At 42.1% G+C, this 17,043-nt stretch overlaps 1 protein-coding gene and 2 long non-coding RNA genes across 8 annotated transcripts in view; 1 reads left to right on the forward strand and 2 right to left on the reverse strand.

Moving 5' to 3' along the window:
- The window catches only part of LOC131109213 (uncharacterized), a 26,701-nt gene extending 16,120 nt beyond the window's left edge, over window positions 1–10,581 (reverse strand). The window contains exon 1 of the long non-coding RNA XR_009120708.1: window positions 10,393–10,581. This is a non-coding gene — a long non-coding RNA (uncharacterized LOC131109213). The remainder of the gene's footprint in view (window positions 1–10,392) is intronic.
- A 651-nt stretch (window positions 10,582–11,232) lies between these two features.
- Window positions 11,233–15,864, forward strand: insig1 (insulin induced gene 1). 2 transcript variants are annotated; one of them, XM_058060945.1, is made up of 6 exons: window positions 11,233–11,366; window positions 12,590–12,944; window positions 13,755–13,879; window positions 13,984–14,150; window positions 14,227–14,326; window positions 14,749–15,864. In XM_058060945.1, the coding sequence occupies exons 2-6, from the start codon at window positions 12,596–12,598 to the stop codon at window positions 14,776–14,778; spliced, it is 771 nt and encodes a 256-aa protein (XP_057916928.1). In that variant the 5' UTR covers window positions 11,233–11,366; window positions 12,590–12,595; the 3' UTR covers window positions 14,779–15,864. The 2 variants fall into 2 exon arrangements, with proteins under 2 accessions (XP_057916928.1, XP_057916927.1); XM_058060944.1 differs by lacking the exon at window positions 11,233–11,366 and adding an exon at window positions 11,373–12,498.
- LOC131109212 (uncharacterized) overlaps window positions 15,865–17,043 on the reverse strand; it is a 28,701-nt gene continuing 27,522 nt past the window's right edge. For 3 of the 5 annotated variants that reach the window (XR_009120705.1, XR_009120703.1, XR_009120700.1), the window contains 2 exons: window positions 16,270–16,334; window positions 15,865–16,173 (listed from right to left, as the gene is read on the reverse strand). This is a non-coding gene — a long non-coding RNA (uncharacterized LOC131109212). Of the gene's footprint in view, window positions 16,335–17,043 lie in introns of all 5 variants that reach the window. The other 2 variants (XR_009120704.1, XR_009120699.1) reach the window with 1 other exon arrangement.

Here is a 17,043-nt window from a genome sequence, read left to right on the forward strand (position 1 = left end):
GACAAATTACAAATATGACCTTGAAAAGGAACCACTGGGGGCATTTCAAGTGCCAGAGTCTTGCTAATTTGCTATTTGATCGCTTCTAGAAAAGTACACCCTGGACTGGTCGCCAGCCAATCACAGGGCACATATGGACAAACAACCATTCACGCTCACATTCATACCTATGGACAATTTGGAGTTGAACATGCAAACTCCACACACAGATGCCCAAGCGGAGAATCAAACCCCGATCTCCTGACTGTGTGGCCAACATGCTAATCACTCATCCACCGTTGGAAACTTGACCCATTTTTTTCCAAGTTCTCTGACCATTTTTTCCATCCATCCATCCATTTTCCTCCGCTTATACGGGTCCAGGTCGCGGGGGCAGCAGTCTTAGTAGGGAAGCCCAGACTTCCCAGTCCCCGGCCACATCCTCCAGCTCCACCAGGAGGACACCAAGGCGTTTCCAGGCCAGCTGTGAGACATAATCCCTCCAGCATGTCCTAGGTCTGCCCCGGGGCCTTTTCCCGGCTGGGCATGCCCGGAACACCTCACCAGGAAGGCGTCCGGGAGGCATCCGGACTAGATGCCCGAGCCACCTCAACTGACTCCTCTCGATGTGAAGGAGAAGCGGCTCTACTCTGAGCCCCTCGGATGGCTGAGCTCCTCGCCCATTTTTTGTGGCGTTAAATGCAGAAATAGCGAAAATGGTCCTATCTTGCAATGTTAAAATTCCTGGATCCAGATGGTGATCCGGATCACCCCCAAAACTGTATCAGTTCTTCCACATTCCATTTCTGACGATTCCTGAAATTTTCATCCAATTCAATTCAGAACTCAGGAACAACTCAGGTTATTTGGAACAAACAGATAAACGCCTGCAAAAACATAGCCTCCTTGGTGGAAGTAATGAAATACTCAATTATTGTACTTTCACCATCAGTCAAGATGCTGCCACTTCCTGTCATGAGTGCAGTGAGTCACCGACTAAATTGTTAAGGTTTTTATTAGTTGGCTTTGTCTGTTTGAGCTGCACTTCAAAGATGAGCCACGTTTAAACAAAACGTCTACACGGATGACTACGTTGACTTCATTATGATTCCCAAATGAATGTACATTTGTAGCCAAGAAGAAATTGTTACGACAATGTTCAATGAGTATACAGGAAGCCAGAAAATCAAGTCACCCAAGTTTATTAATGAAAAAAAACAAAGAAAAAAAAACCTCCTGGGTCCCAAAGTGCCAAAATAAACAAAAGTGAGGCGAGGTGGACGAGCCAACCCGAAACAGGGCCGTCATGTTGTCACCTCGTTGCTCCCCTAAACAAGAAAACAAAACTAAACAAAATAGCCCGTCACACCAGCACAAACAAGCAAAGAAAAACCCTGGCTGCTGCTCAGCTTCAGAGAGAAGCAGCTGATTGGCTCAGGAGCACAACGAGGAGGTTGAGACGAGCCTGCAGCAGCCAAGGCAGCATGAGCAGACGACGCCGACAAAGCAGGGCACACCTGCACACATTTATAAGATCCAGAGAAGGCGGCGCTTCAACTGCTTCCTAGCAAAAATAAACCAAAAAATCAAGCACATTCAAACAGTGCTCAAACATAAAATAAAAATCAATCAGTAAATGACTCAAGATGGGTCCCTGTGGTGCACCCACTCTTAAATATTGTGTCATGTATTGTATAGTATTGTTGATAATATTAAGGATGTGTTTTCTAGTGCTAGGGCTGACTTCAGCAGCTGTATTGTGGTCTTTTTCATGTATATGACAATAATTGATCATCTCATCCTCTCATTAGCAGCAATTACACCACAAGAGAACTTATGCAATAATTGCCCGCCTCACTGGATAGTCCCGACCTTATTTGCATTTTGCTTGTGACAACCCCCCGCCTCTACCTCTCTTGCAAAGCTGACTCTGAGTGCGAGCAGGCTTGAAAAGGATGATTACATTATATTATATAAGTGCCTGATTAGCAAAATGCTAGCCTGATGCAACATTTAAATGATATCCATCAACATGTCCCATATTATTATTGGACTAGAGGGTTAAAGCACAATAAGCAAGCATAATAATAAAAAATGAATTGAATTAGTATCACTGTAATAATTATTTGTAAAGCACTTTTAATGAAAGTGATGTATAAAAGATATTAAAACCAAAGCATACACAAAAAGAACAGCTGAGCGGTGCCTCATTCACGTACACGTTGCAATTGGCAAGTTAAACACGGCTTGTGTTGCGTTGACATGACAGCGCTCCTCAGTCACTAATGCATCAGTGGCCATAACATTAGGTACACCTGCTCAGTAGCTGCATCAAACACTCTGCTATATTTTGCTTGAAGTACTGAACACTGTGTTTTTTGAGAAAAATACTGGCAGATTATTTCCCTTGCATGGTTGGTTATCATTGCATGGTTGCATGAATCACCAACTTTGCACAGTTCATTAAACAAATAATGAAATAATAAAAGTCTTACAGATCACCTACACACATACACAGTACACATATAGCAGCATAATAATAAGTACAGCAACTCCTGATCAACCCATGTCAATGTCAGACTTAAAATGATGTACTGATGTAAGCCTCGCCCATTTCAAGTTAAACCAGGCCCACTTCCAGTTTTTGCCCCACCCATTCCAAGTACAGATACCAATACAGATCATTTAGATGGGTGAACAGATACAGATACAGATTAAAGATACAGATCCAGATCATTTAGATGGGTGAACAGATACAGATTAAAGATACAGATCCAGATCATTTAGATGGGTGAACAGATCCTGATCTAGATACAGATACAGATCCAGATACAGATCATTTAGATGGGTGAACAGATCCTGATACAGATTACAGATCCAGATCCAGATACAGATCATTTAGATGGGTGAACAGATCCAGATCCAGATCCAGATCCAGATCCAGATCCAGATCCAGATCCAGATCCAGATCCAGATCCAGATCCAGATACAGATCATTTCGATTGGTGAACAGATACAGATCATTTATATCTCATTTTTAGATTCAGGCGAGCCAGGCATGACTACAGACTCTCTGGACTTGGCTAGGCGCACTCACTGATTGGATACAGTGGAAGATTTGGATTTCACACATTGTTATAGGAAAGCATGGAATCTTCTGCTTCACCTGCCCAGCATCATATTCCAGAAGTAACAGCCAACGCAATACCTCACACCAACTTGTCTCTTCACGGTCATCTACTCAACTGGAGTCACCCAGATCCAGGTTATTCCAGTCTTGAAACCTGATGAGGACCCTGGAAGTCTGGAACTTTCCAACCAGTCTCGGTGTTACCCTGGACATGAATAACCGGCCTCGGGAACACTTGTCACTCCAATTCAGCAATGAGTGTTGGGATAATGCAAATTTTCACCTCGGGCTCCACATTGGGGAGGGCCGGCTTTAACAAACCCACATTGAAACCATCTGGTTTCAACCTCCCAAGGAAGCAGTGGGTGTACCTAATTACATCTGCACAACACATGCCAGCGCAGCCCATCATCTCTATTGGTGGAAATGAAAGGACAGTCAAGCATTTCATTGTTTGCCTGACCAGCCTGTGCAGCGTGTTGTCCAGAATGGCCAACAGGAAGCTTCAAGGCAATCAGTGAGGCAACAGAAGATGCCATAGCCTGGTCTGAGATACCACTTTTGGAAGCTGTTTTGGTCAAATAGTTTGCCCAAAAAGCAGACGGCTTGATAAAAGTTTTTCATAACAAATAATCAATGAGTTGATGCAAGAGCATGCATGTTGTGGACCGTGCTGCCATAACCAGTCAGAACAGAGTAATGGACTCCAACTCAGTAAAGTCTAGTTCAGCAGACTTAGAAGTGAATCTACGTCTAAGGGTGTCCATAATGTGTCCAGTCAAAGTATAGGTGCTGAAGATGTTCCATCACAAGGTAATAAACATTCCAGCAGCCAATGATTGCATAAGCACACACTTTTCTGTGACCCCATGGCCATGCTATTATCAACAAACACACACAGCATGTTAACAATCTACACACTCCAGCACTAGTGGCCTTCTCCACTCTGCTGTGTCGCTGCAATCAACACACAACACACATCATCCACTAGAAGTTACACACCATGTTTCAATGAATGCAATTCTTACATTCATAACCACAGTACTACATCATACAAAAAATACATCAAAATGAAGTATGTTTTTGGTGAAAAGGCAAACACATTTCTTTCCCTGTTCTGTGTATTCAAGCATGAGTAAAACAATGAATATGAGCTAGCATGGGAAATACCTATTATACAACAATATATGTAATATTATTATTGTGGCATTTAACACAAAAAACTACATGGTGGACTAACATAACGCCTCGCTAGTGGTTTGCAAGAGTGGATACCTAGCACTCAATTTTGGTAGTGTATGTAAGTATTACATGTTATCATGAATGTACTTGTTCCTGCATGATCACATCATGTATATTAAATGATAAAACGCTGTTAGAGGGTTTTTTTAGAAGGTTTCATAGTCGAAATAGGTGTATCCCAATGACTTGCATTGTTACCTAGCTCATATTAACTACATTTCTGGCATTATAATGCACAGAAAAAGGAAAAAAATAATAATATAAGGATTGTGATGGGCAAAATTCCCCTAAAAAGTGCGGGTCCCCTTTAAGAATAGCTTGACGGCTAGCGTTCTGGACACTCACTCAGGGGCAGGGTGGCTGAATGTTACACCAAGGGCCAATAAAACACGAGCAGTCATCAGGAAATTGACCTTGAGCCGTACTTTGGACACACTTTATGTTATTATTATTATGTTTCATCTTTCATTTTTATTTTGACTCTATTTGATGGAAGCACTATTACAAACACTATTTTGAAAGCAACGGCCACTTTTTGAGTGTGAATGTATTATCCTAGTGTGATAAATGTAGGTTTGTTTGTATGGGTCATTCCTACAATTTGCAAAATTAAACAACAAGAAACATGTATTGGTGGAGCTCCGGATATTGAATAATTCTAATAATTATGACCAAATTTATGGCATAGTGTACCCTGTTTCCCTCCACAGTACATAAACATGTCATCACACTCCATCTCCAGTAAAGTCAACATATATACACACACAATGCAATGTTTGTGCGCCATCTGCTGGTGGTTTGGCTGCAGAGAGGTCACACTTTGGCCCCCTGAGAACTGTCAGTGGGGTGGTGAGATGCAGGAGGTACTTTCAATATTAGTGCAGAACTGCCAGAACTCAGTTTTGAGTTCAGTCTGCACAGTACAGATAATAATTTCTGTCCCCCCAAGGGGGCATGAAAATAACTGAGAACTACTGCATGAAGGGAAGCTTCAGTGTGTTTTTAGTCGCTGTTTACTTTGGCTGGGAACATGTTGTGGTGTGAGGGGGGCGTCTAGTTGTGTAAGCAATGAAAAAGCAGGTCAAGTGTGACGTTTGACTGATACAATGTTGACTTTGAATACTTTGTTGGTTAAACATTAAACCAACAAAAGCTCCACATGGAGGTTACTTAAGTTACAGGTGAGCCTATGTTATTATTACACCTTGGTTATCATGAAAATCATTACCTACAATATGGTGAACCACAAAAATTCCACATGCACAGCTGCCATTTATAGTTTACACCCGCTTGACATTGCCTCATTATTTTGTCACACTATGTTCATGTGATAAGTCATTATTTTCCATAAAAATGTTCTCATTATTTTGGATTGCTGATGATTTTGGATATTTCTTATTGTGTGTGACCCCAAAACATCACAAAAAGTCTTATATTGACCAAATTTGACTGAAAAATAAGCCCTAATTCATTCAAATACACCCAGCAGAGATCAAGTTCTCTTTTATAATGTGTAACTAGCTGCTAAAAGGTCAGCGGAGCGGGTTAGTTTGTGCTATCGGTCGCGCTCTGACAACATTTCCTGCTGAGCTGCAGAAAAATGAGAAAGGAAAGTGAGAGTTTCCAGTGGTTATGATAAGAGAAACAGCTGCTCGCCGCGCTAACTGAAAGACTGCATTCATGACATCACTCCATAGAAAAGTATTCAACTCTTCATTCGGTGGTGCTTTGAAAGGAAGCGCTGCTGTAGATCCAGTTAGCCATCATCGACTCTACGGTACCATGGTGTTTGTGTCATGGTGGTCTTTCTTCCACCTTTGTCAAGACCACATGCTGCTGTCAATGATTATCCGAGGGAGCACACTGATGCCTCAAATGAGAAAATGGACTGCAGTCTGGAGGCCTTTATAGCCCTGCATTTCATACAAAATAAACGCGGTCAAAAGTTCTTCTTTGCAGTCTTTCAAGGCGCGATTTCATGCCCTTTTGAAGAAAAGAAGGCAAATGTTGACTGGACATCCATGCTAGCTTATGTATCACAGCACAAAACACACTGTGACATTTATATTCCACCTCTCGCTGCGTTTGTAAATGCTACTTTATTCTCTGTGGACCAGAACACATCTTAAGTATTTGAAAGCAGTGACTGTGGGCTAATGCTAACATCCTCAATCCCATTTGGGGACTGCACCACTTGGAATAAAGCACTCTAAAATGGGGTGAAGGTGAATAAACTCAATTAATATTTAATAATAATTCATTCATAATGAATTCATACAAGAACAAATATCACAACTACCAATGCTGTGCACTCAGGGCCAGCAAAGCCTTCTCTGCTGGCCTAACCATTACCAGTTGTGTTAAATTCTATCAAATAATCTTGAAATTATCTTGAAATTGAATTATTTCTCATTATTTATCAATCAGGCATCTTAATCTGGTCCATCGGGAATTTCCTCTAATTTTCTGCCGTTTGTATTGAGTTGTGGACTCCTATAGAGCAGCTACACACAATAACCAGCACAGAAATCTTTCTAGATCTTCCAGATTTTGCACCTCTTTCTGCAATGTTTCCACAGACGTCCTGCTTCCAAACCAAACAGTTTACTCCATCCACTCCGCTGTGATTGGTCACACGCCCAATCCCTCCCGAGGAAGTTCACATCACACTGGTCCGAACACACACAGCACATCAACACACACAACGCACAATATCTATGGATAATACCCATTAAAAAAAAACACCTTTAATGCCACCGCAAAACATGCTGGGTAGCTTGTGGTAGTCCTTCTCCCAACATTTTCTGTTTTGGTCACATTTTTGCTTGATTGCAAAATATGTTGAGGAGCACGGCTCGACAATAACGATGTACCGATGGCCCGGGGCAAGTTAAAAAAAATTCCGGCAAGTAAATCCAATCAGTGATATTCCCATCGGGCAAGTGCACTTTGGCATTCCATACTGAAAAGAGTTTTTTTTTTTAAGCGGTTCTTGTTGGGTGTTGGTAAAACACGGACTGCGTAATTCCGGTGGTAATTTGCAAAGCAATCCTTGCAAATCTTGAAATGGACCAATCAGATTTGTTTATTCAGACCGCGGTCCGCGTTTTACCCACACCCGTTCTTCTTCGCGATCAACCAATCAGCGATCGTTTGACTACGAAAACATCTATCATGGCGTCCCTGCCAACATCGTCTAATTCTTCAACAACTTCTGAAGGAAAAAACACCAAAAAGTGATGAAACAGTGCCTCCTAAACAAGTATTTTATTAGCGGCAGCAAATCAAATGAAGGCACAGGTGAGTTAATCACATTGCTGTGACAATTTGAAGTGGTCACAATGAAACACCACCGATTAGATCCAGTACCAAGTGCTGATTTTGCACAAGCTACAAAAATCTAGCGGTTCCATTTCTCTGTGTATTTTTCTCACCTTTTGCTTCGCAAATTATTGTTTGACCATTTTTTTCTGGATTAAAAATGTAATGTACTTTTATTTATCAAGGCAAAGTGCCTAGAAGTCTCTTGACAATCCAGATTTCCATGCAACGTCATGACCCATGTAGGAAAACAACCACAAGAAATGATAATCATTTCATCTTTATTTGAGATTCTCATGTGATGCCACAAAAATTACATGATATCATTATGGCGGTCTTTTCATTTTACATGGGGCAAGTTCGGGCAAGTAGTTCTCACCTTAAGGATTCCCGATGGGCAAGTCATTTTTGTTTTTAATGTAGAGCCCTGAGGAGGTTGTAAAAGTAGTAAACAATAAGGAGTTAACATGCTCTTGATGGCTGGACTACCCAGTATGCCTTGCGGGTATTTTGGAAATACAACTTTTAACTTCCATGTTATGCTTATCACCCACTTAGTAGTAGTAGTTGATTTATGTGATGCGTATGTGTTGTGTTTTCATTTAATTTCACCATGAGCAAGTACAGTATGTAGGTCTGTTTGATGACCACCTACTGCATATACACACAGGATTTTTAATCCAGTGGGGCCCATGAATCAAACGTTTTGCCCTCCCCTGGTCTCCAGTATGCATCCTGGACGTTATTTGATGAACATTGATTCTGAACTGCTTGTAGTATAGATGTGTGGTGTTGTCTGAACCTAATCACCTAGCTGTTCTATTTAGCTCATCTTATTTGGCGCCCAGTTTACAAGTTACTGTGTACTGGAAATTCACTGACTCAAAACTAGTAACCATACACTCAGCGGTGAGTCAAACTTTTGTTTTTAAACAACTGTATAACCTGATGGTGCAGTCTCGCAAATGCTGCCATTTAAAAGCAAAACAAGCTAACTGCTATTTTAGCAGGGCTACAAACACGGTCAATGTGACCCATTTAATGGCCGTATTTTTAAAACGGTCCTAGCATAGAAGCTTATATTAAGAGTTAAGATAACCCTTTGTTGGTTAGTTTTTTCTATTTTACGGTGCTTTTATGTTACTTTTTGATATCTGCCCAAATGACAATGTAGTTTTGAACTGGCTTTGTAACCCCATTGAGTTTAAAGAAATTGTTGCGTAAGAAGATTGAATTTAAACATTGATAATTAGGCATGGTGCTTAATTTTTGTTTCATAATGGTGCTAAGTGTGGGCCGCAGAATTGTACTTTATGAGGAGTAAAATATTACATCCACATCCGTGACCACACCTACCTTACTTTATGCGCCGGAGTTCCTCACTCTCTAAACGCCCGTACAGCATGATGCATCACTACCGAGGCTGTTACTCTTAAACCTGATTGGGAGTTAATAGATGCATTCAGTGAGGCAGATTCAAAGGAATCAAGTATTTTCAAGTCATCAGACTGAAGTCCGAGTCCAAGGGCCCCTGGGAATTGATCTAACCTTGACTGGTGGGGTGTTATTTCCTTTCTAGAGGGCTCTAATAATGGTAAAAATTGTAGTTTAGAAAGTCATTCACAGGTTTTCTAACGTTTGTTTATTAGTAGTTTACATAAGACAGGGGTCGGCAACCCAAAATGTTGAAAGAGCCATATTGGACCAAAAAAAACAAAAAACAAATGTGTCTGGAGCCGCAAAAAATTAAAAGCCTTATATAAGCCTTATAATGAAGGAAACACATGCTGTACATATCAATATTAGCTACTATCAAAATGACTAAGTTGGCTACAAATACATAATGACCCTTCATGACAAAATTTATTATATATATTTATAAATTTATAAATGTATTTTCCGTGCAGCGCATCCTGTAGGGAATGACGGACCACGCGACTACTTTGTTGTACCGTGGCGCCTCAAGTTTAACTTCATTACAATATTAATAAATTATGTTTCATTGCTTTGATGAATTTAAAGAAATGCAATAAAGAATTCCGATTTTTGATGTCATTTTTATTTTCAGGATTCGAGAAAACAACAACAAAATGGACCGTGCAAAACGTGCCCCTTATCTGGGCAACAAACAGAATGCAATAAAACGCAGCCGGCATTTATAAAAATAAAACAGCAGCCTTTTGAAAAGGTAAAGTATATAAAATCGAATTAATACAGTTTAAGTTTTATTTCTGTGCAAATGCCAAGCAAGTCGGTGCAAGGGTAAAACGCAGCAGTTGTCCTCTTCTCTTTTGACAAGCAACCATCGTAGTTATCCTCGTGTTAACTTGTCAGGTGGGTAGATAGATAGATCTATCTACCTAACCAACGTAGCTAACTATCCTCGTGTTAACTTGTTAGTGTTATTCAGCTCCGAACCGTAGTAAGGGCGACCTGACTTCAGTAGAGAAGGAAAATGTTACCTGTTGCTTCTAACCAACTTTATTTTAACATTCCAGCCCCGAGGTATTTCACACCGGACAAACTTCCTGGTTCAAAGGTCACCCAAGTTGACCCTACATAGCTGTCCAAGGCAAATGCCTGTAACATTCGGACCCGAGCAACAAAACACAATAATATCGCGAAGTGTCATTCGAAATATATACTGACGAAAATCAGAAATCACTTTATAAAATCAGCCACTTACTAAATATGTGCCTATGACAGGATTGTGTTCTTACCCGTTTAATGTGACTTCTGTTTTCTGACAAAACTGGTCAGCTTCTCAACATCGGGCATGTAAGATGAATGCAATGAATGCAAATGATTCGGTCCAAGAAACGTTGAATCCTCTGTTCTCCTCAGTTATTTTTCTATTTTTCCCTTTGGGATCCATGGCCCATCACACAGCCGCCGGTTTGTTTACAAAAGCCACCTGCCTGGCTTCCCGCCCTGCTGATAGAAACGTGTGTCGCAGGCTATGACGTAAATCTTCGTTGACAGAAATTATCACATTTAATATTTACTCTACACATTTTTACAGCATTGGCAAATGTTAAGAACGTTTGTGTCATGTTTGTCCTCCTACAAAAAACATATTAAAACAAAAATATATATTTTCCTCCCTTGTCCCCATCCATTTTCAAACATTTATCAAAAAGCTCCAGGGAGCCACTAGGGCGACACTAAAGAGTCGCATGCGGCTCTAGAGCCGCGGGTTGTCGACCCCCGGTATAAGAGGTTATATATGATTGCTTTGTAGGGATTTATTCAAGGTGCTCCAAACCAACAAAATAGAAAATGGTTATTGTGGTGTGAATGACAAATGCAAGAATTATAATAATCACATAGATCAAACTTAGTTTATTCAGATATGGCTTGACAAAACACGAACATATGGATGTTTTTCCAGCATGTTTACATTTTCTTCTCCTGTTATCTCACTGTCTCATAGTCTCTTGCAAAACAAGTTTCCTGCTGCTGTTGTTGCAGGGCACTGAAAGAGAACGTGGTCCGGGCATTGAACCCTTGTTGCAGTGACATGATCACATGATGTACAGCCTGACATGTCCTGGCAGGCCACACCCACTCGGCAAACAACATGAAGGCTTGCAAAAACTTGTGCCACTGACCTCATTCACAACAGGCTGCTACAGTATAAAGGTGTGTGTCTCTGTGTGGGACACAATAGTCACCCTGCAGGGGAATCACACTGGTATGTACACCTTTTGTCTGGAAACATCTGTTGCAGCAGTTTTGCATGCTTACTTTGTGCTCTATTGACCACCATCTCATGCATTGCTTTGGAAATATTTTGAAGAATCTTCAGTTAGAAGATGGCAAGGCATTAAATGCTAATCTGCACCAGAGTCGGTTGAGTCATTTTTGCATACTTTTTGCAATAAACAAATCAGACAGAGGTTATTTTGCTGTCATTGGGGTTATGTATAACTATATACAGAGAATACCACCCCCGACATATGCATTCATAGCCTCGGAAATTAGCTGATTTTTGCTGTTTTTGTCATTCAAGTGAGTAATAATTGATAAATACATGTTAACACAGGAAAAATATATACAGCATACCTAAATACATAACACTGGTTTTTAAAAAAGCCTACAATTTTTACATAGCTTTATGCTTCACTTATGTTTTTTTTTTTTTTTTTGAAAGCACTACTGCTGCTGTAAGATGCAAAAGTGAAAGACAAATGACGAGTTACCGCAAGCCTTTTCAGACTAAGCTGGAATGTGGCCCCACAACAGACATCAGCAAATTTGTTAGCGTGTTTGCTTTTAATGATCTATCATTCATTAGTGGTGAGTACTTATACTTTAAAATTTGAGCCATTTGGCTTGTTAGCCGCCATTGTTCATGAAAAATGGCAATTGAGGAGGGAGGGTTCTGGAGCTGAATCTAATTGAATAACTCCAACAGTGACTTTTGTTGAAAATGTTTTCTTTTTATTTTAGATTTTCTATAAGGTTCAAAACATTAATTGTGGGAAATAAATCAACTGCTTGTTCGAAAGAACACAATAATAGCGAGCATGGTTTTCAACATCCGGTATTTGTGTTGCAACTTCCGCCTATTACCCTTGTTGTGGCGCGTGGGGAGGTGGGGTGAAGTGGCGTCATATCAGACGCCAGCCTGTGATTGGCTGCCGAGTCTCACCCGACACAGCTGTGATTGTGTTACCTCAGTAGTGGAAGCTTCATTCGACCAAGGGAGGCACTAATGTGTCTTTGTCTTGCTTCTCGTTGCTTGATGACGATGATGTGAAAACATTTAAACTTTGCTTTAAGAGGTTTAATAAAGCGACGAGTGGCGTCAGTGATAGATCAAGGTAAGAAGGACAAGCTAACATGTAATGTTGGTTGAGGACTCAAGCTAACATTATTGGTGTTTCATTGTATGTTTTTTTATCAACTCCAAAGTGCCAAATGTCCAGCCTGGAGGAGCACTGCTGGAGCTGCTCCTGTGCACCGAGTGTGGAGAGCAAGTTCTCGTCGTCGTCGTCGCCGTCTGCAGCTAGCTGGTTGTCGTCCAAAGGCGAAGAGATGATGTCCATCATCGCGTCGGTACTGAGCAGCGCCTATGGCTCTCTACAGCGAGACCGGACATTCAACCTGATCCGCCGGGGTTTGGTGCTCTTCACCGTGGGTGTGCTGCTCGCCCTGGTGCTCAACTTGCTGCAAATACAAAGAAATGTCACGCTTTTCCCAGAAGAGGTCATGACAACTTTGTTTTCGTCTGCCTGGTGGATACCTCCGTGCTGTGGCACCGGGGCAGGTAAGCCCTACCGTCCAATACCACCGAAAATATATGTAACTTGTGTTGGCACAAAGACAATACCGTTGCCCTCTAAGAGGGATTGCTATCTCAACATAGATCAATCTTTTAGCCAACGGAAGTTCGTTTACGACATTTCAGATTGTAAGTAGCCATAAAATAAAGAACAACAACAGTTGAGGTTCGGATGAGGACATCGTCACGGCCATCGTGCGTTAACGATTCATCGCTTGGCTACTTTTTTGTTGGCCATTATGTAAGGCTTTGTTTGGCGGTCATGTAAGGGTAAAGTGTGGGCTGCTTCTTTGATATCCCGGGCCTCTGATTGGCCCCCGCAAGCACGACACCAGGCGAGCCGGGGGCTCATTGGATAGAGTCATAACGGGTGATGAAGGGGCGGGGCTTGAAAGGGAAGAAGCGGGAAGTGCGAGGGCTCAAATAACAACACAGGGCGTCCCTCTTTTTAATGATCTTTAATGAATGTTATTATTCAGTGTTGCCACACCGGCTTATTAAACTCTAGACGATGGAGGTAATAACACAGAAAATTAAATTGCAGTTCTTAAACCAAAACACCTATTCATATATATTGCATTATGTCAATTAAGATATGCCTTTATTCGTCCCTCAGTGGGGAAATTTGTAATTAGAGTAATAACTCAGTGTTACTTTATACTAATATTTAGTGCTATAAATTCAATTTCGTACAACTGTCAGGTGCTGGAAAACATTACAAGTTTATCATGATGGAAGTGTATGAAGTGTGCTGACTTGAAGGTTCAACTCCAAATGTTGTGCATTTTATTACAGCTGTGGTTGGTCTGCTGTATCCGTGTCTGGACAGCCACTTGGGAGAACCGCACAAGTTCAAGCGGGAGTGGGCGAGCGTAATGAGGTGCATCGCCGTCTTTGTGGGCATCAACCACGCCAGTGTTGTATCCTTCCGTACAGACGTAGATCTAGATCAGTTATTATTCAGTCATTGGGGCTGTAATATTTGCTGCTATGTTGCATTGACCTTAACTGGCTGCATTGACAGAAACTGGACTTTGACAACAATGTGCAGCTGTCACTCACCCTGGCTGCCTTGTCGCTAGGCCTGTGGTGGACCTTTGACCGATCCCGCAGCGGATTTGGGTTGGGTGTCACCACAGCCTTCCTCGCCACAGTCATCACTCAGCTCCTGGTCTACAACGGCGTCTACCAGTACGTGCACTCAAACACAACACTCAAAGTTTTGGTCGGAAAGGTCAGCTCTTAAATAAGGCCTTCCTCTTGTCAGGTACACATCTCCAGACTTCTTATACGTGCGCTCCTGGCTGCCCTGTATATTCTTCTCAGGCGGCGTCACTGTAGGAAACATCGGGCGGCAACTCGCCATGGTAAGTTTCATCATGAAGCCATTCTCACTTGCAAACACAAACGTTTGCACTCCCCACAGGTGGAGGACGCCACTCGTCATTAGAGAGCATTGTAATACAACACGGTGTAAACATTCACCCAGCCTGAGTCGCACACACACAGCCACACTAGCATGCTCTGCTAAACTAAGCTAGTTGTCATTCACGCTACATATGAGAGGAGTTTCCAGGTTTTTGATGAGATTGAGGGAAATACTTCCCACACAGATGTTCCTTCTCCTCACAATGACATCATTTTTGGCCAATTCTGTGATTGCCATGACCACACAGACTACAGCTTTCTCTCATGCAACAGCTCCACATAGCCAGCTGCCATTTGACGGCCCTGCACAAATTGTTCCTGAAGTTCCACTGGCGCTCATGTGTCTTCATGTCGTCCACAGGGTTGTGTTGAAAAGCCACACAGCGACTGAAGACAAGATGACACACCACAAAAGAAAAGGACTTTTTTGTTTTGTCGTCTTAAAGCAAACGTGCCATGCCAACCCCCCCGGCCCCCACAGAGTGTCTGTCACGCTCAAGGACAGGACGTTTGCCTTTTGGACTTGGGACGCTGCTCATACTTTCACTTGACTCGTCTTCCAGCAGTGTCGACTCAAAAAGGGATATTGAGGGACCTCAGATGTTCCCTCTTCAAACCAAATGAAGTATTGTTTTTATTTTATTCACACCCAAATACGCTCCATTGTGTCTTTTGCTTCTTAAAGTGACAGTACATAACGTGATGTAGGAATGAAGACAGGCAGGAAATATCAGTGCCAATTAGAACCACCGCAAGTCGCGTCGCCAGACGATTTAAGTGTAGAAACAAATGCTGTTGAAAAGAAGTCTATTTCTCGACCATGTACGGTTAATTACTGTCATTGCTGGAACCTTTGTCTGCTAAGTATTGGAAGTAGAGCCCAGACATTAGACCGTATCTGGGGAATAACACGTCACAGTGGGACATACCAAACCCAGAAATTAGCCAGTGTTCAGGGAACTCAAATGGGCAGGATTAAACCCAGGAATGAGCCAGTATGGATGTCAGAAGCTGGCGTGGTCTACATGAGCGTATTAGGGGGTGAGAGCCCAGACATAGCCAGTATCCAAAGACCGTTCCACATCATTCCCACCTGGTATGGTGGAAGTGGCGCCGCCGCTTCTTGGACTGGGCTGGAACTGAGGGTGGGGGAGGGGGCATGTCAGACATTTGCAATCTGTGATTGCTGTGTAGTATTGATCATTGTTCATTGATAGATCTTTGTGGATAGAAGAAGGCGCTCATGATGCTCGTCACCTTCAGTAACGTTTGCTCGGTGGAGGTTAAGTGCAATCTTATTTATTATCATTTCTGTCCCACTGATAAGGTGTCAAAGTACATTTAGTAGCATAACGGAAGGAAAAGTCTTATTTTTCTAAGCTTGTGGCTGAGGAAGCTTTACTTTTTGAGGTGGTGAAGCACCGTCAATGTTTTACTGTGTTTTATCTTTTTGGACAAATAAAAGCATTACTCCACATGTCTTTTCATGCCTTTATTATGGACATACTTACATGCTCATTGTGTGTTGTCACATTGAATCATTGTGTGTGTCTTCTCCATTGACTGCTGGACCATGAGGAACGTGTCCTCGACCACCGTGTCTTCATAGCAGCCTTCAGGCCTGTTGGATGCTATTTATACCTTGCAGGGGGGCTGACGGTTGACCTTTTGCACTGGGGGACATTTCTGGGAGCAGGGCCAATGTCTGGGGGGGGGGGCAATCGGGACTCCATACCCTGGCTGTCTAGAAAGCTCTAGGCATGCATCAACACTTCCTCTTCTTTGTCTGCGGAGAGGCCATCAGCATCTTGAGAACACAACCAGCAAGACAAATCCGATAGACTTTCATACATGTGACCATTAGATGATTAGGAAGCCTTACACGGAGCAGTGATGCCTTTTGTCGCCGGCAGATGGCAGCATATGTCCTCCGTGTGTGGACCCCTCCTAGTGGTGGGATGAGGAATGGCATAGCATCAATAACAAAGGCTGGTCAAGAAGGACGTAATAAATAAGTGTTGATAATTGTACATAATTGTTTGAAAATACAATAGCTAGGAAACAGGAAAATATTCGTTTTCCTGATTGGTCGCAAGAATTTGGCCAATGGGTTGTAAGTGACGTAGAATTTGGACTTTTTTCTATTAGGGCGTGAAAAAACACTTGCAGACAAGTGGATGTGTTGGTGGTGGGGGCGGGGGGTGCTGAGTCATGTTTAAAAAGCAGGTTAAGGTTCTAAATGTGTCCTGTTGCTTTTTTGGTATTTGAGGCATCTGTGAAAGTTATTCAGCCTACCAGTGCCAAACAGTTAGCACGTATCACTGCTGGGGTGGGGGTGGAGGGGTCAAACCAACTCAGGTGCACGAGGGTGAAAGGGGGCACGTGTTGCTTTTGCAGGGTGGGGGGTAAGGCTCTATTTTAGCAGGGAAGGATGCCGTATACCACACACCGAGACAACACCTGACCTCGCATCGCACACATGGCTGCCGGTCATAATTACACATACTGACGTCAACTACTGTACACACTTACTACAATACACTACGTTGACAACTACACACTTCAACTTCCACGAACAACTTCAATAGCACATTCAGAAATACACATATTATAATAGTATTATATTATTATAATATTATAATATATTATATATATA

The sequence above is a fragment of the Doryrhamphus excisus genome, chromosome 21 (assembly GCF_030265055.1).
Source record: "Doryrhamphus excisus isolate RoL2022-K1 chromosome 21, RoL_Dexc_1.0, whole genome shotgun sequence".
Taxonomy (NCBI): domain Eukaryota; kingdom Metazoa; phylum Chordata; class Actinopteri; order Syngnathiformes; family Syngnathidae; genus Doryrhamphus; species Doryrhamphus excisus.